This window comes from Macrotis lagotis, chromosome 6 (genome assembly GCF_037893015.1).
Source record: "Macrotis lagotis isolate mMagLag1 chromosome 6, bilby.v1.9.chrom.fasta, whole genome shotgun sequence".
Taxonomy (NCBI): Eukaryota; Metazoa; Chordata; class Mammalia; order Peramelemorphia; family Peramelidae; genus Macrotis; species Macrotis lagotis.
The window spans coordinates 125,307,475-125,327,879 of NC_133663.1; the positions used below are offsets into that span (position 1 = coordinate 125,307,475).

The window sequence follows — 20,405 nt, forward strand, 5'->3', positions numbered from 1 at the left end:
TTCAATCTATCCACAAATCAACATACAGAAAGTAACAGTGAATAATATAATGGCCTATAATTAAATATTAAATCATGAGGTATTGCTATGCAAATACTGAGAGATTTCAGAGGAATATTGTCTTCATCCCCTTTCCAAATGTATGCCTCTTCTCACTTTTTTGGGGAGAAGTAGGAGGTTGACTTGCATGATCATAAAAGAGCTTTATACCCCTAAGATTCTATGATTACAAAATTTCATGTCTCCATATTTGGACAGTTATTCATTCATCTCAGTTTTAACTTCAGAAATCTCATAATCTTTCCCTTTACACAGACTTAATTCCATAAATCTAAAATAGATATATATGGATAAAATCTTTATGCAAATTATCTGCAGCCTTGAGCCTAGATAACTATAAATCTTTTAAACGGTCTTCTAGATTCTTTACTCTTTCCTTTTCATGCCATCCGGAATCTCACTCTGCCAAATTAGTCTTTTTTTAATTTTTTTAAAATTCTGAACTTAAAATACACACATTGACAAGAATAAGCATATCCATATACACAAGTGAAAAAGATATTTATTACAGGTATACTTCAGAGATATTGTGGATTTGGTTCTAGATCACAGTTAAAGCGAATATTGCAAAAAAGCGTGTCACATAAATGTTTTTATTTCCCAGTACATTAAAGTTATGTTTCATCTACACTGTAGACTTATTAAGTCTCTCATGACCTTAAGGGGCATTATCCAAAGTAGTCCTTGGAAATATCCCTACTTGGAAAATATTGTGAATAAGACAATACAATACTTTAAACATTTATGCATAAGAAAACAAAAGGAGAAAGATGTGAGTTACAAAGGAATTTGAGATTTTTAGGAAACTGTTTTCCAAAGAAAGTTCCATGTGATTGTAGATAGAAAGCCAGCCATACAGTCATGTAAACTATGTTCAAGTCCTATCTCTGGCACTGACTAGCTCTGTGGTTCCTGGTCAAGTTACTTACCCATCATTTCAGGCATTTCTCTAAAGCTTTTACAGATGAATTTCCAATCATCATTGGTTGAAGGAATTTTGGATATATAAGGAATTTCCTTTACTGATAAAATCATAAGTCTTAATAACCACAATAAAATATCTCAGTAATTAATAGGAAAGTTGAACAAATCTTATTTCAATAGATTGATATTTTTAATAATAAATATGATTATGTTTCTTTTTCTTAAGGTTTTTTGCAAGGCAGTGGGGTTAAGTGGCATTCCCAAGGCCACACAGCTAGGTAATGAAGTGTCTGAAGCTGGATTTGAACTCAGGTACTCCTGACTCCAGGGATGGTGCTCTATCCACTGCGCCACCTAGTTGCCCCCTCTTTTATTTTTCCAGTTATATGTGAAGGCTTCTCAACATTCTGCATGTTTATAAATTGCACATTTTTCTACCATCCTCCCTTCCTACCATCCCCCCCTCCCTTCAGCAGCAAGTAGTCTAGTAAAATTTGTACATGTTCATTTATTTTTAACATGTTTACATATTATTAGTTATTTTGCATATGAAGAATTAGGACTAAGGGAAAAAGAAAGGAAACCATAGGATAGGAAGGAAAAATGTAAGGGAAATGTTTTTTTAAATGAGCATAGTATCCATTCAGATACTGTGGGATTTTTGTTTCTTTTATTTTGTTTTCCTCTGAATGTGGATGGTGTTGGCCATAACAGTCTCTCATGGTTGTCCTAGATTTCTGAACTTCTGAGAGGAGATGCATCCATCATAGTTGATCAACTTACAGTGTTGTTATGAATGTATACAATGTTCTCTTGGTTCTGCTCCCTTCACTCAGCATTAGTTCATGTAATTATTTCATGCTTCTCTAAAATTCAACCATTCATGGTTTCTTAAATAGCAGTAGTATTCCAGAATATTCATATATCATAACTTGTTCAGCCTTTACTCAATTATTGGTTATCCCCTCAATTTCCAGTTCTTTGCCACTACAAAAAAGAGCTACTATATACTATTTTTGAATATGTGTGACTTTTTCCATTTTTATGAGGTTTGGGGGGGATATAAGCCTAGTATTAGTAATGCTGGGTAAAAGGGAATGATCATTTTATTGCTCTTTGGGCATAATTCCACATTGCTCTCCAGAATGGTCAGATCAGTTCTCAACTCCATCATCAAGACATTAATGTCACAATCCTCCCACAACTTCTCCATCATTGATCATTTTCCCTTTTTAGTCATATTAACTAATCTGATAGGTGTGAGGTGATGTCTCATAGTTGTTTTAATTTGAATTTCTCTAATCACTAATTATTTGGAGCATTTTTCCAAATATAATGTGTGGCTTTAATTTCTTTGTCTTAAAACTGCCTGTTCAAGTGGGGCAGAGCCAAGATGGCAGCGTGAAGGCAGGATTCCCAGAAACTCATTCCCCAAAAAACTCCAAAGCTGTCAAATTATGACTCTAGTCAAAATTTAGAGGGGCAGAACCCACAGAAAAACTGAATGATGCAATTTCCCAGTCCAAAACAACTTAGAAGATCCACAGGAAAGGTCTGTTTCCCCAGGACCAGGCATTGGAAAGAGCCACAACACAGCAGCAGCACAACACAGTTGGGCCAGAGCAAACCAGCACCAGCCTTCCAAGAACAGCCCCATTCAGTGCCTGGGTCCATGACAGAGGGGGCGATTTCCAGACCTCTTGGTCCAGGGATCACTGGAGATAGCTTGAAGGGATGGTGAGAGAACTCTGCTACATTAGAATGGACACCGAGCGGAGCACCAGCCTCAAAAATAGCCCTGCAGTGGGAACTTGCAGCAAGAATTGGGGAAGCCAACCTGCACCTCCAGACGCAGCCCACAGACAGTAAAGGGGGTCAGGGGAGACTGCAGAGGTCTCTATGCTTTCCCCTGGGTTGGGACTCTGCTGTTTGCCCATACTCACAGATCCAGGTTGAAGTCTGGGCCCCAGACTACCATAACTGAGCAGGGACCTTCCTCACAGCTCCAATGTAGAGGGGAGAGCCTGTGGTCATCCACCTTCCAGAGCACAGGCAAGAGAACAGTCATAGCCTCTCATAAGACCTTGGAGGAATTAAGGTCCCAGTGGGGTGTCCCAGAAACCTCCCAAAGCCTTGGAAGTGCAGTAAATCAGTCATAGGCTGAGGAAATGAGTAAGCAACAGAACAAAGAAGAATCTGACCATAGAAAATTTCTTTGGTCCCATGACGGATCAAAATACAAACTCAGAAGATGACAAAGTCGAAGCTTCTGTATCTAAAACCTCCAAGAGAAATAGAAAATGGACTCAGACAATAGAATATCTCAAAAAAGACTTTGAAAAGCAATTAAGGGAGGTAGAGGAAAAGTTGGGCGGAGAAATGAGCAATGCAGATAAATCATGAGAACCAAGTCAGCAACTTGGTGAAGGAAATACAAAAAAAGAAAAATGCTGAAAAAAATAAAACGTTAAAAACAAATTTAGGACAAGTAGAAAAAGCAACACAAAAGGTAAATGAGAAGAATGCCTTAAAAACTAGAATTGGTCAGCTGGAAAAGGAGATAAAAAAGCTTTCCTTCAAATATAGAATGGAACTAAAGGAAGCTGTTGACTTTGTGGGGAAATCAGGAAGAAATAAAACTATACCAAAAGAACCAAAAATTAGAAGAAAATGTGAAATATCTCATTAGAAAAACATCTGACCTTGAAAAACAGATCCAGGAAAGATAATTTTAAAATTATTGGGCTACCTGAAAGACACAGCCAGGAAAAGAGTATAGCTGTCATTTTTCAAGAAATAATATAGCAACCCTGAAGAGATGATGAAAAAGGGTAAAAATATCATTTGTATAAAAATATTCATACCAGCCCTGTTTGTAGTGGCAAAGAATTGGAAATGAAGTAAATGTCCTTCAATTGGGGGATGGCTTGGCAAATTGTGGGAAGCCTGGAGGGATTTGCATGAACTGATGCTAAGTGAGATGAGCAGAATCAGAAAAACACTGTACACCCCAACAGCAATATGGGAGTGATGTTCAACCTTGATGAACTTGCTCATTCCATCAGTGCAACAGTCAGGGACAATTTTGGACTGTCTGTGACAGAGAATATTATCTGTATCCAGATAAAGAACCGTGGAGTTTGAACAAAGTTCAAGGACTGTTCCCTTTAATTTAGGAAAAAAAACCCATCTTATTGTCTAATCTTGTTATCTCTTATATTTTTTGTTTCTTCCTTAAGGATATGATTTCTCTCTCATCACACTCAATTTGGATCAATGTGCAATATGGAAACAAAGTAAAGACTGACAAATTGCTTTCTGCAGCGGGGGGGTTGAGGGGGGAGGGAAGAAGATTGGGGGGAAAATTGTAAAACAAATAAAATCTTTAATAAAAAAAAGATTGGTGAAAACTATTACTGTATGTTGTGGAAAAACATAAATAAAAATTTTATAAAAAAGAAATCATGTCCAGAGAAAGAATTATGGACTTTGAACAAAGACCAAGGACTATTACCATCAAATTAGGGGGGGAAAAGCATTATATTATGTAATTTTACTATCTCATAGTTTAGTTGTAAGACTCAAATTCCAAATTACTTTTTAATATTACTTTCATTCATAAATCTTTTGACTTGAACATGTATGATTCATTCAGGTAATGCTATCTTCTAAATAAAAATATTTTTCTTATATGAAAGGTACATAATAGAATGATCATTATATCTTATCATGCTTTTTACCATATAAATTGCAGTGAAAATCTTTGCCATCATAAAATAACTGACTTCGCATCTGTGATGTACCATCTCTTTGATTACTTCAAACATTTAAAAAATAAACCTAATGCATCTTGTCATGTACTTTCTATTAAAAAAGAAGTCCCCATTTATAGATGGTGAATATTTATATGAATATTTTTGTCACACTTTATAGAAAATTAATGTGCTAATTAGCATATTTTTACCATTTTACAGTTGAAAATGAAGAAGAAGCAGAACGAGTTCTTTTTTCTTATGGTTATGGTGCTAATGTTCCCACAACAGCTAGAAGACGACTACAGCAAAGGTAAATACAATGCATATTAGTTCTATTTATTCAGGCAAGTTATAAATAATAGCATTATTTATAACTTTTTGAATTGATTGAAGATATGCATACTTTTCAAATCACTAAGAAAAACTATATTTTTGATTTTTATACATTATTTTAATCTATGGTAATCAATATTTCAGTAACAACAGCAATAATGGATAGTAATCTATTTCAGTTATTTCCCTTAGGATATTCCTTTAGATCACTACTAAGTCATATAAATATATTGCTGCCTAATTTTTCACATGAATTACTCATGCTTCCATAAGCAACAGAATTTACAAGTTAATATGTAGTTCTTGTTATCCATACTATTGTATTTTTCTGTTTCTCCTCATTTGTCACTTCCAGATTCTCCCCCTACAATTAATACTCAATAAGCTTTTCCTTAGAAATGTCCATATTATCTATATTTTCTACCTTACATTTCTGGTAGTTCTTGTCTACAGATCTCCAGTCCCTCCCTCTCCAGCACCTATCCTCCTATTAGAAGACTTCAATATACATATCAAATTTCCTCAAACACCATAACCTCCTAGTTCCTCAACCTGTTTCTTTCCTGTGAACTACTCCTCTGCCCCACCTCAGCCACCTGCAAAGATGTTCATAACCTCCATTTCTCCATCACCTACAGATGTACTGCCTCCACATTCAAAGATTATGGAATTTCCTTATTTAATCACAATCTTTTCATCACTCTGCCTTCCAATATCAAACTTTGCTTTTCATCTACGCTGACTTTCAATCCCTCTACTCCTCCTTCCAGGCTGTCATCCTTGTACACTCTCATTTACCCATCTTGCCCCTTTGGTGAACCAGGTCAACTCTACATTGTTCTCTTCTCTTGAGTATCATATCACATATTTTTCCCTGTCTAACCTCAGCTTTGGATGACTCCCACCACCATATGCTTTTATTCACATTCCCACACACAGGCAACTGAATGAAAGGAGGGAAAATCATAACATTCTGACTGAATCTACTACAATTTTTTATTCCATAATCTCAAGTGAGTCCTAATTACTGCTAGGCAATCATTCCACACCTCCCAAATTAATTACTATCCCATTCAACACATTGACTTTTCTAAACTTTTTCATCCCTCCTTAAATGTGTCTTGGACCTCTTTCCCAGTACCCTCTCAACTGAGAACTTTGCTTCATACTATTTTGCAGTGAGCTCCATCATCTTCATCCAGTATCACTCAAGTGCCCTCTGCCTAATTTTTATCAAATCTTTAACGTAGTCTTCCATGAAGAGATGGCCCTTTTCCTGAGCAAGGAAACCCTTCTGCCTGTCCAAGTGCTCCCTTTCCATCCTGTCTCCTCCAGCAGATACTCCTCTCACTTATTCCCAGAATCTCCCTTGTCTTTTTCCTGCTTCTCTGCTGCTTACAGATATGCCCACATCTCCCTCACCTTCAAAAAAACCCTCACTCATCTCCAGAATATGCCTCCTCCAGCCCAATCTAATCAACAAATATTCAGTGCCTGCTCTGAACCAGGCACTGTGCCAAACTCTGGAGAAACAATGAATAAAAAAGACAATCTCTGCCCTTAAGAAATCTACAGTCTCGTGGAGGAAGAACTACAAAATGAGGCAGGGAGGAGGAGATATTAGGGAGTATTTTGTTCTGTAGAATTGAAATCAGGCAGAGGAGCAAAGTGACAAGGGCAAGTCTGGTTTCTGCCTCTACAAAGGAGGAATTTGGTACTCCCCTTCAGCCCTCCAGTCAGAGTGGAAAGGAGACCGAGTTGGTGCAATCAGGACTTGGAGTTGGGTACATGGGAATGAGACTAGAGGCAACATCTTGTTCCATTGAGCTGAAACCTGGCAGAACAGCAGCTCCCCACTAGGAGCTTCGCATCTCCTCACAGCTAAGCTATTGCAGCCTCCTGGGTGGTGTACTTACCAGAAATCCCTCCCCACTCCAGGCTCTCCTCCATTTATCTGCCAGAGTTTTTCCTCCTAAAGTATAGGTCTGATCAGGTCACCACCACCCCCATGACCTCCACTCAGAAAATTTCAGTGGCTCCCTATCACCTCCAGAATCAAATATAAAATCCTTTCTTTGATGTCCAAAGCCCTTCATAACCACTGCCTTTACTCCTTGCCCTTCCAAACCTTCTTATAATTTATAATCCTCTCATCCTCTTCTGTCCAGTGACACTAACCTCCTTGTTATTCCTCACACAAGCCCCTCTGTCTCTTCTCACCATCTCCCATGCCTGCATTGCTCTCCCTCATTTCTACTGGTTGACTTTCCTGACTTCTTTCAAATCCCAGCTGAAATCCCCCCTTCCACAGGGATTTTTGTAATTTCCTAATTTTCCCAATTCCTGTTAATTCAAGTATCTTCTTTCTGGTGGTCATTTCTATTTATCCTGTATAGAGTTCATTTGTATTGTATTACTTGCATATTGTCTCCCCCATTAGAATATGGATTCCTTAAAGAGGATTGGCACCTAGTAGGTTTTTAATCAAAGTTTATTAAACAACTGATTTATGTCATTTTTTCTACACCCTCCCCATTATTGACTCAGTGGTACAGAAACAGACAGAAAGTTAACCTATGGATTCTGAGGAAACAGTAAAAATTTTGGTGAGACCCATCAAAAGTCATGTTTCACCTCTGGACCACATCATAAAATCTTGTCATATAATGTATAGCTATCTTTTCCAAGTACTTCTAGGGTCTGAATACTGCCATGCTAATCTTCCTAAATATTTTTCCAATCTTTTTATTCTCTTGATCAAACATTTTCATTGTTTTTTTACTATTCCTCTCTCACTGCCTTATTTTTCCTCTCCATAGTATGTCTTCATTTTTTTCCCACTTAACTTTATTTCTTACTTGTCCCCTTTTAAACTAATCAGATTAATTTCCTATTGCTTCCCAAAAAGCCTACAGCCCTTCTTCCTCTCTTCTACATCTACAAATCCCACCTCTCTCAAGGGGTTTCTTCGGGCTGTGGAAGCCTTTCCTAACTACTCCAGACCTTATTAATTTTAATCTGTTTTGAAATTCTACAGTACTTATCATTTGTATCCTATAATTTAACACTTAATTATACACCATGTCAGTGTTGATCCCAACCAGGTTTTTTAAGATCTTTGAAGATAGAGACCATATTTTCCTCTTCTGTAAATGCCTAGCAGGGCAGTTGGCACATTCTTGTCACTCAATAAACTCTTGCTGATTATTTGAACCTCTTTATATTTAGGATGCATTTAAATTATATAAAAAGCATTACAAACTAAGCTAAAACAAAATATGACTTGCTTTAACCTTTTTTGAAGGAAAATTTGAAGTAGTGGCTTCTAGGATATATAAGCAGTATAATAAATTACCTACAAGGTATATCAGGTAAACCATTTATTGACTGGGAAGTTACACAGTTCCCCTAAGGTACACTTTGAAGAGTTTGATAAGGAAAGAAAAATCTGACTCAGGGGTAGATGGCTTAGAAAATTATATGTGTAGTAAAAATAGCTAATTCTCTTTGTTGAAGATATCTAAGATTCTAAAATCCAATTTGGAACATAGGAGTTTCCCTAGAGACACCATACTGAGGATGACTTATGTTCTTTTGTTATTTTTAACATAGGCGTGTGTTACTGAACATAACGATGGCTGGGAAATAGCATATTATAGTTTGATTTTAATAGACTTTCTTAATCTCTGTGGTATGTAATATATGAAATTTTAAAGATGGAGGTTTGAATGAAGGAGTCTCTGTTCTCAGATTTAATCTGGCTGCAATCCAGAAGAACCTTTGTCACTAGAGAAGGAGAACTTTACCAAGTAGAGTATATCTGGCTAACTATCTTCGAATCACAAGGTCAAAAAATTTAAAGAAATGTCCAAAAGAAATGCCCCTTTTTGTTCTTGCTTAGATTCCAGATTTAGGAAGTCAGAACTGAGTCCATCTCCTTACAATCCAACTGTCCAAATATTTCTGAAGATCCCATCACTGGTATCTATGAACCTTGAACTCGGGCCTAATGGGCATGCTATTAATATCTTTCTGCCAGTTGATGCCAGGCATTCTTCTCATAATGACCCAGAGAGCTATTTTGAGGAAGAGTTTCTTGGGTCATCTAAACTGGAGGGATGGGATGGGTTAAGATACAAAAGTGCCACCATGCTTTCGACCTGCTGTATGCCCACCACTCTATTTGAACCATGGGCAGAGATGCCTCTGCTCTTAGCCCTTACAGTGAAGCTCTCAGGTCTAGTACTCCCCAGTCTTCCTCTTTCTAGTAAAAGACCCCTTCCCATGATGTGCCCAGCTGTAAATAAGGCAGTTTTTCTAAAGGAAATCTGTGGTCCAAATCCTAACAAACCAAAATTTCATAGATGTAAATGTAAAATCTTTGATTTAGGTTTTTAAAAAGCATATATTAGGTACAAGATTGAAAAGATGTTGTTTCATAGTAGCTTGTGTTCAATCAAAGATCATTCTATCAGTGGTGATCTACAAAATACATAAGATATAGGCTCCATATGACTTAGAGAATAATTGTAGAAGCTTCCCTCCTGGCACTACATAAAACAACAATTTCAATAGGACCCAGACAGTGTGGTGTTTCTAACATGACTGTTAAAACACTAAGGAGGCAGGAGGGGGAGTGCAGTGGATAGAGAGATAGAAACAAGGCCATTTCAGTAATCATTAAATTTCTAGAATAGTTTTGTTTTTGTTTGTTTTTTAGTTTGGATTTTCAAATATTCATGTTCAAAACAACAAGCATTTATGTGCTAAGATATTATGCTAAGTGCTGCTATCGATATTCTCCTAGCTGGATAAACAATGTGACCAGCATACGTTACAAAAAGAATCTATGAAGTTTTAGCACTAGAACTTCATTCACACCCAGATGATAAACATATTTTATAATATTCTATGAAACACATCGTATCTAATGTGTTTTGTTCTCCATCAAAACCACTATCTCCCTGGTTTGTCTGTAATTGTAAAGAAATTGCAAAGAATGATTTGCTTAAGTAACATATTGTTTGGCTAAAATTTATTATAAGGATCAGTTAACTACTCAACTATTGGAAGTTGTGGCACTTTACATTTATTTGATTTTAGGAAGTCTTTCCCATCAAACATGCTGTAGGAGTCACAGTTGTTGGGTTAGAGGTTTTTGTTGGGGGGGGGTGAGTGATATTTTTCCAAATTAATTGCAAAATCTTTTTAGCGTTCTTTTTTTTTATTTTTTAATTTCAAATTCTCTCTCCCTTTCTGCTGCTTCCACCCCCAGAACAGTAAGCAATTTTATATAGGTTATACATGTGCAGTCATGAAAAACACATTTCCTTGTATGTTAAGGATTCAGTCACTTTAAAAATTAAAATAAGTTCAACTTAGTTTTGCTTTAAGAATTCTGTAAGACCTTTGAGATATTAAAGGATCCCTAGTCAGAAAACCAGGATTGGTAATCCATATCTTAGTGGCTTTTCTTAATTTAGATAATTGGATGCCATTTACTCAAAGGATGGCATAATTAGTTTTTATACCTACTTAGTTGAAAAATATCTTCCTTGAAGATGCCTTATAAAAACATTTTACAAATCAACTGAAATTCCTTACATTTTAAAAGAGGAGAAACAGGAGACAAATAGAATTGTTAGCAGAATTTTTCACCTTATTACATTGTTGTAAAAAGTTAAAATTTTCTATATAATTAACATAAATTCAAGTAAAATGAACTCTGCCTGACTTGAATGAACTTGAAAATCCAAAGTAATGTTTCTGTTTTGGTCCTGACTGTTTTGAAAATAGCAAACAAGATTTTCTAGTTATATGTTTTGGTTATACTGTTTAACTTGAAATACTAAATGGTTGAATCCTAGGCAATAAAATGACATTCATGGAATGAACTTTTCTGTTTATTTTGGAAGATTTGAATGTGTAGAAATTTCAGGTTGGAGGGTTTTATTGTAAAATTTCTTGTGTGCTTTGGGCCCTTTGTTTTCGTTTCTATGCTGTTCTTTGAAAATTCAGTTGAAACTCTCCTAGTGGAGTGAGAAGAAAATAATTGAGGGAGGGAACCTGCAATTGAGTATTTATTCAGCTTGATACTTTTTCCCCCTGCCTACACTTTAGCTTTCTTTTTTATCCTCAGATTCTAGATTAGGATACTATCCCTTCTCAGTTATTACTACAAGTGAGAAAATAATTATTTCTTTGGATTTGATTTTAAACAATCTTTAAAAAACTTGCTCTTGTTCAATTTTGATGATATACTTCAAAAATATACTTGTGGAAAAGCCTTTAAAAGTCTAATTTAAATACACTTAATCAGTCTGAGAACATTATTTAATCCGTTGACAACAAGAGGACAGAAGGGAGAGCCTTAGCTAATTGACAACTGAGACTGGAATCTCTCTGGTACATGTGGTCTTGTTCTAAATTAGTTTTTCATGGGAAGCTGAGAAAGGAGAAACACTTTTTCTGACTATTGTTATAGAGCTGAAAAGTACCTATATATTAATTCAGACCAATTGCCTGAAACTGTAAGAGTAACTTCAAGTCCAACTTGAAATTTAGAGCATGTTTGATGGGAAAGATGTCCTAAAAATCAAATAAATAAAAATAAAATGCCACAAATTCCAGTAGTTGAGTAGTTAACTGGTCCTCATAATAACTTTAGTCAAATATATATGTTATTTAAGCAAATTTTTCTTTGCAATTACAAACAAACTTGAAATTTAGAGTTACTAGAGATAAAGGAAAGCCTCAACTACCAGTAATACTTTTGGCTATTAAAGATAAACAGATGGGCAGTTAGGTGGTGCAGTGAATAGAGCACTGACCCTGGAGTCAAACGGACCTGAGTTCAAATCCAGCCTCAGATACTTAATAATTACCTAGCAGTGTGGCCTTGGGGAAATCACTTAACCTCATTGCCTTGGAAAAACCTAAAAAATAAATAAACAAACAAACAAACAAACAAACAAATAAATAAATAAATAAATAGAGCTTTGCCACATTCTTATTGGCAAAATCTATACTATAATACATTAGTATCTTACATTCCTTTTATTTTCTTATTCATTTATTTAGAATTTTACAATTTTTCCCCTAATCTCACTTTCCTCTCCCCCAGCACCCACAGAAGGCAGTCTATTAGTCTTTACATTGTTTCCTTGGTATACATTGATCTAAGTTGAATGTTATGAGAGAGAAATTATATCTTAGGGAAAAAAAATAAAGTATAAGAGATAGAAAAATTATATCATGAGATACCTGTTTTTTTTTTAATTAAAGATAATAAGGGCGTTTAGGTGGCATAGCAGATAGAGCACTGGCCCTGGAGTCAGGAGTACCTGACTTCAAATCCGGCCTCAGACAGTTAATAATTACCTGGCTGTGTAGCCTTGGGTCAAACTACTTAACCCCACTGCCTTGCAAAAAAACAAAAAAAATCAAAATAAAAAAAAAGGTAATAGTTTTTGGTCTTTGTTCAAACTCCACAATTCTTTCTCTAGATATAGACTTATTCTCTACCGCAGATACCCCAAAATTGTGCCTGATGTTGCACTGATGGAATGGGCAAGTCCATTAAGATTGATCATCACCTCCATGTTACTGTTAGGGTGGTACCTTATATTTCTAAATAATGAATACCTCTAATGGAGTCAAAAGGAACAATATTTGACTTAAAATACTACTGATTAAGCCAAAGGATGAATCTGGGAAAATTTGTCAGATATATATATATATATATTGTCATTTCTACTTAATAAATTAGAATAAAATAATCACCATAATGCAAGTTTTCAGGTGAAGCTGCATTTTTCTTGATGTGTGAACAAAAATATATAACAAAGATATGCATCATGTATCAAAGCTATGGTATTTCCACATCCCTACAGAAAATTTTTAGAAATAATTCTTTGTTTAGATATTTGCAATCAGTTTTATATAACAAAATACCCTGTACAAGAACCATTTTCCATCTAATAGTCTGTTTTCTTAAGAACTTTGTTTTCTGAGGATTGTCTTGTATTCAGTTGAATTTGAATTGTCTTTAATTCTTTAGTTCTTCCATGAGATAGCAGTTATACTTTAATTCCTTGTTATTCTTCTACATTACAATCTTTTAAATGAACCCCACCTAAACCTCTATAGCATCCACCAAAGCAAAATAAGAGCCAAAATTTAGAAAATGAAAGAATTGCCCTGCTAAATTCTTAGTGCTGCCTAATTCAAAAGAGACTTTAGCGTAGTTTTTTCCATCTAAGTTTTGTAAACTGAGAATCTAAATTCTATCAATATATTTATTCATTTTTAAATATTCAGTTATAACACAATGACTTAATCAACTGATGAATATTTTTAGAGCCAACTCATGGATTTTTTAATTTAGTTGAGTCACAAAGCAACAGTGAACAAAATAAGATTATATGATGAAATATTATATTGAATAAATGCAAGTCAGTCAGGAAAGAGGGAGATAAGAGAGGCCTGAAATCATCACAGAGGGAGTGTATCTTAAGCTAGAAGTTGATAATCACAATGATGTGAATGCTCAGGATAAGTACAGTATATTTGTAGGACATAGAATCATAGATTTAAAAACAAGCAGAATTGACCTGATGCAGGTAAAGAGTAAATCCTACTTGTTGGACTCAATCACCCAGAGTCAAATTCATCATGTTCTGTACTAGACAAGATAATAACAAAATTCATTTGGATGAAGAGGTCTAGAAACTCAGTTTGAAACAATGAGAGAAAATATAGATCTGAAGGGGCATATCACTGCCACATCTCAAGACTATTTACAGAGCAGTAATGGGAAGGGAGCAAGCATTTATTCAACACCTGCTAGATTCCAGGCACTGATATTATTATATCCAGACTTGATGACAACTCTGGAAGGAAGCTATTATTATCCCCATTTTACAGTGAGGAAATTAAGTTAGACAAAGGTTAAGTGACTTGCCTAGGGGTCATACAGGTAGTAAGAATCTGGAGCTGGATCTGAACTTAGGTCTTAGTAAGATCCAGGCCTAGTGCTCTACCCACTGTATCATATAACTTCTTCATAATCATCAAACTATTTTGGTTTAAAAATAGAAAATATGGAATAGATTGACCACACAGACTCAGAAGAAATCAAGTCTTTAAACAGTCTTGGATAAACCCAAGAATACACGCTCTTTTGGGAAGTTTATGCCACTATATTGCATCATTTATCTGCTTCCCAAAGCTCTATCATTCAAAAATTAGGCAAGAGTGAAATAAGAACCATTTTTAGCTATGACTAATAAGATAATTAACCAAACAAGGAATAGAAATTATCATAAAAATTAAGAGAGAGTTTTGATTACCAAAAAATTAATTTTTTACACAATAAATAGCAGTGAATAAGAATTAGAAGAATACTATCAACTGTTAATGTCAGGAAAAGACTTAAAGGAGTTGGCACATGGGCTCTGTTTTGAAGGAAGCCAGTTATTCTGTAAGGTGATAGAGAGGATAGACACAGAATCCACTTGACAAAAGCACTGAAGTGGGAGATAGAATGTCACAAGTAACAACTGAAGACCATTTTAATTGGAACAGAGAATGCAAGAAAGGTGTATAATTAGAATTAATATTAGAATGGTAGAAAGATGGCAATCTCTGCAGAACTTTCAGTGACATTCTTTGTTTTTATTTATCCTAGAAAGATTATTGAAAATTTTTGAGTAGTGGGCAACATGATCTTATTTGTGTTTTAGAAATATAAATTTGGTTGTATAAAAGATAAACTGAAGAAAAGAAAGGGTGGAGTCATAGAAATTAGTCAGGTAAGGATACTGTAATAGTTCAAGTGATGGTGAGAAGAACCTCAACTATAATTGAAGCTGTGTGAGTACAGTGAAGGGAAGGAATACAACAGACATCGTGGAAGAAAGAACCCCACACACACACACAACTGACTGCCAACTAATCAGTTTAGAGGAGAGAAATCAAGCATGACTTCAAGATTGAGAATTTGGGTGACTAGAAGAATAGAGGAGCTATTAATAGAAGTAAAGAACTTTAGGAGAGGAATGAGGTTTGAGAAGAAATATAACATGACATATCACTGACATGTTTAGTTTGAGATGCTTTTGGGACATCCATGGTGGTATGTAGTAGGCAGTTGGTATTGCCAGACTGGAGTTCAGGAGAGAAATTAGAGCAAAACATATGAATTTGGGAATCATCTGTCTAGAGATGATCATTGAATCCCTGGGTGCTGATCAGATTAACAAAGGAAACTATGTACAAAGAAGAAGAAAGAGACCAGAATAAAGCCTTTAGTATAATTATAGTTAATAACTCAGGAAAAGTAAGATCTAAAAATGTTTACAGAAGTTAAAGCAAGAAAAGGAACCAGAGGAGGGGGGTGGTTAGCTGTGTCAAAAGTTACAAAGAGATGGAGAAAGATGACTGAGGAAAAGACATTGGATTTAGTGATTAAGACATCATTGATAACTAGCTTGAAAGCAGTTTGAATTGAGTAGTGGTGTTGTAAGTCATGCTAGGGGTTAAGCAGTGAGTTGAACACTCAAAATCATAAAATAACTAGAACAACGCCTCTGTCTAGGTAGCCCCTTAGTTAATCCTCCAGACTTAGAGCAGTGCCCTAGATGTACCAGCCTTGTACCCCTTTTCAAAGGGAAAAAATTCAGATTGCCAAAGATTCAAGCAACTTATCCCTTACTAGAGCCTTGTTGCTCCCAGGAATTGACAGATATTTTAGTAATTGTCATACTATAATAGATCCTGCTTTATAGTTGAGACCTCCCCCCCCTTGCACCTTGTGCACACATGCACACACACACACATACACACACACACACACACACACATACACACACAAGGGTTGCTAGAGAATCAAGTGCTTCCCTTTTCTGTTGAGCCCCACCTCCCACAAGATCCTATGTAGAGTCTCAACTTGGAGTAGTTCCCTGGGTTTGAACCTTCTCTCCTCTTGGTACCTGTCTTCTGCTCTCTAAAGCCATCTGTCTCTGTTCTCATTTTAAAGGCCAGGTTGAAGGGTATAATTCAGATGTATGAACCAAATGTAAGTAAAGCCATCATCCTGTTAAAAAGATATAGATATTCAGGAGTAACTTCTTAGACTCTTCCTGGACATATTGTCTTCCTTCAGATTGCCTGTTAAATACTCCATATAGTTGTAGCAGTTAGTTGTAGTAGCATCATCTTCACCCAACTTATCCTTTTACAAATTTTTTAAAGGTCATATTGATTCAAGTGGACTACTCACCAAATGACCTTAGAAAACATCAATCTAATAAAGGTTTCTTTTTTTACTTATCAAAAGCTGAGAGAGGTATATTGAAATATCCTTTTGTGTTACTGTTTATTGTCTTCTTAGTTAATGTTTCCTTTATCAATTTGAATGCCAGGGTATCTGTAGCATATAAGTTTATTACTAATATTGGTTTGTTATCTATGTTCTCTTAGCATAATATATTTTCCTTGTTTATACTTTTTTTATTGAATGTTTATTTTTGCTTTATCAGACATGATTGCAAATCCTACTTTTGGGGGTCCATTTAATGCATGGTACTTTTTTTTCCATTAGTTCTATTTTGTGTATGTCTGTCTTTTATAAGTGTGTTTTTTGTAAACAATAGTTTGTAAAATTTTGTTTTCTTATCCGATTTTTTTCATTTTATTCTATTGTTTAACCCATTCACATTTAAAGTCATGAGAGATAGGCTGTATTTTCCTCTATTTACCTTCATTATTGGTTTTATTTCAAGTTACAGTTTTTTTCCCCTCTTCTGCTGTAAACATAGTATTAATTTTTTTGTTTGCATAAACTTAATCATTTTCGAGGTGACTCTCTTCCTGTTAATCCATGATCCACTTTCCCATGTGTTATATAATGCATTTCCTTAAGGGTTTGGTTATTAGTTTCTTTTTCTTTCCTGCTTTAATCTAGTTATTTAATTCTTCTCTCCTTTATTTACATCTTAATCAAGTAGATTCCTTCTCCTTCCCTTCAACTGATCTTGTTCATTAGTTTTTTTAACTTTTTTCTTTTTGTGCCGTTTTTGCACTCTGAATCTTTTTCACCTATTCATCCTTTCTGTCTAATATAGATCCTCATTTTCTGTTTCATTAACTCTAATAGAGACTATTCTTTATATTCCTCATGGAATCAAAATTTACAAAGTAATCTGTTCTACAAAACTTACTAAGCATTTTCTGCCTCTGCATTCTGGAACTTACTCTGTGAATTTCCTTTTCCATTTTATCTCTTTCCCAGAACAGTGTTAAATCTTATATATCATTGAACATGTTATTGCCAAAGCAAGCATGCATACCTCTGATTATGCAGCCCACCACAATTCTGTATCTTCCTCTGGTTACCTTTCCCAGTTTGCCTGAAAATTTCTTCCCTGAGTACATGCCTTCCCACTGCACCCCATAGATGCCATTAAGCTACCACTCCCACCCCCAGGAGGTCCAGTTGTCTTTTCAACTGTCAGATCACACACACACACACACACACACACACACACACACACACACGGCCCCTTCTCCCTTCATAGATCATCTCCCTTCAACCAAAGGAATACTCATCATTAAAACCTCCTTCCACTACCAAAGCAAGACCTCCTTCCTGTTCAATACTCTCCCCTTCTCTTCACCTTGTCTTCCATAATTCTTCTCTTCCTGAGATACCACACAGGTCACCTTCCCTTCATTGTTAGCCCTCAGCATGCCATGAGCACATCACACAGTCACCTCTATCCTCCTTTTCCCTGTCCACCCCCCAAGTATCTTTCCTGTTTTGTAATGTAATCCCTCAATTTTTTTGATTCATCCATAGGCAGAGCATTAGTGGGTTCTGTCCACATTGCTCCAGGTTCACCCCTTCAGCATTACCACTGTTGAATTCTTCCTTCACCTGTCTTTTGGGATACATTTGGGTAAGGGGGAAGGCTTACTAATCTCTGTACTATCACTCTGCTATTCTTGTTGCAGCTAGTGCTGGATTCATTCACCCTTTCTATTTTTCTATTGTCTGATGTGTTCAAGAAGTAAATCATCTCTTTAAGCCTGGTTTATGTTCTAAGAAAGTTTCAGGCATGTCTTTATTATTGAATATGAATGTTTTTTCATTTATGGTTAAGCTCAAATTTGTAGGATTGGTCATGTTGGACTGAGTTCCATTGTTCTTCAGAACACTGTATTCCATTACTACCTATTTTTTTCTGATGGTGAAGAATAGTCTTGTTTTTTTTAATCTTCTTTGTTTCATTTTTGAAGGTCTTTCTCCAATCACTTCCAGAAGTTGTTATTTCTGAATTGAATAGTTAAATTTAACATGTGTCTTGAAGTCTGAAGCCTTGGCATGTTCCATAAGTCTGAACTACACCCCCACCCCACCCCATATAGGAATAAGAAGGAGCAAACAGATATGAGATTTCAATGTTAAAAATCACTAGTACTACAATTGAATGTAGTGTCTCCCAAAAGAATATGGTATGACAAACTCTAAACACTATAATGCCAGAGATGATAAGAGAACTTCCCAGAATTTATGAATACACATAAATGAATTAGCAATTGAAAAACTAAACTAATTTAGTAGTTTACTTTTTTCCTTGCTTTCTAATTACTCCTTTTTTCCAATCCACCTCACATACCACTTCCAGATAAATTTTACTAAAACACAGCTTTGTAAATACATACACACACACACGTACACGTGCACACACACACACACACACACACTTTATTTTTAAATCATTTGTAAATGTTACTTCTCAAAATGGAAGTCTAATTAATTTTTAAATCTAAAATATTCATGAGAATAAAATGTTTCTTTAAATAACCAACAGGGTATTTTGAAGTTTTTTGATAGCATTATATAACACATGCATTCTTCAAAGGATAGAAGCAATCACTATCATAATCAATATACTATAACATAGTAGTGTTAAATGGGAATCTTAACATTCTTCAATTTTCTAAGAGTTGGTTTGGGAGTCTTAAACGGTTACAAATATAATTCAGTGATTTTTCTATGAATAGTTAATCATCATAAGAAACTATGATGAAAATTTTGAAGTAGTAAAATGCATATAGCATGTTTTGGATAGTACTTCAGTTTCTGGACATTAATTTTATTCATTTAATTGGCACAGTGTTCACTTGGCAAGAAGACTGCTTCAGTTAGAAAAACAAAACTCGTTGTTTGTAAAAGACCTGGAACATCAAAAAGAACAAGTAATACAGATTTCACAAGAGGTAAATAATTCAAACAAAAGAAGCACATATGAAAAGTCACAATATTCAGTTCAGTCCTTTGTAGACACATTGTTTGTTTTTAAGGCAATTTTCAAATAAGCGGTTTGCTGTTACAAAATGATCCATGATTTATGAAACTAAATTTATGTTAAAGCTTTATAAAACAATTTATAGTGTATGGCAAAACGAAGATCAAAAGAGAGATTACTTTACCTAGACTAAATATAAATGCAGGCTAGACAGACAAAGCTTTGATTTCTGAGGAAATCACCTAGTGAAACAAGTTTGGTAGTTATAATGGCATTTTAAGATTTCAACTTACACTTCAATTTTTATATGGATTTACTTTTTGAAGTATTATTGGTGATTGCTTATTTAATAATGCACTATATGCTGTACTCTAAGGTCTCATATCATTGAATTCTTTAGTATATGATATATGATTTAGTTGGGGCAGCTAGGTGGTGTAGTGGATAGACTGACAGGCCTAAAATTGAAAAGACTGTCTTCCTGAGTTCCAGTCAGTCCTTAGACAGTTTCTAGATGTGTAACCCCGGGCAAGTCATTTACCTCTCTTGGCTTCAAAAAATGAAGCATATGGCAAACAATTCCAGTACTTTTGCAAAAAAAAAATCCAAATGGGGTCACAAATAATCAGATATGACTGAAACAACTTAGCTCAGTTTACTGTATAGTAATTGATATTTTTCTTATTTTTCTTGAGCTTATGTTATTTATAGAATAAACATATTTTACATGGAAATCTTTTATCCTTTAAAATTGAAGTCCAAAATATATTAAATATCTTGTTTAAAATTATTAGTCTTGGTAGGATTAAAAACTAAGAGATACTACATAAATAGCTATCATAAATATATTTTGCCAGATTTTCTTTATTTTTCATTTAGTTCCAACAAGTTTTTTATGCTCATAAATACTCAATTGCTTTTGAATTCTTATTGAAGTTTATTTATGTGTCTTTTATTGCTCAAATAACTCTCATTTAAACTATCATTATACTATAGCATAAATATACTAAGAATCAACTAT

General features: G+C 35.0%; 1 protein-coding gene across 5 annotated transcripts in view; it reads left to right on the forward strand.

Annotated features, from left to right (window-relative positions):
• Window positions 1-20,405, forward strand: part of PIBF1 (progesterone immunomodulatory binding factor 1) — a 317,017-nt gene that overhangs the window by 171,084 nt on the left and 125,528 nt on the right. For all 5 annotated transcript variants that reach the window (XM_074191801.1, XM_074191800.1, XM_074191798.1 and 2 more), the window contains exons 13-14: window positions 4,959-5,049; window positions 19,253-19,355. In XM_074191801.1, coding sequence (XP_074047902.1) covers window positions 4,959-5,049; window positions 19,253-19,355 — 194 coding nt within the window. The remainder of the gene's footprint in view (window positions 1-4,958; window positions 5,050-19,252; window positions 19,356-20,405) is intronic.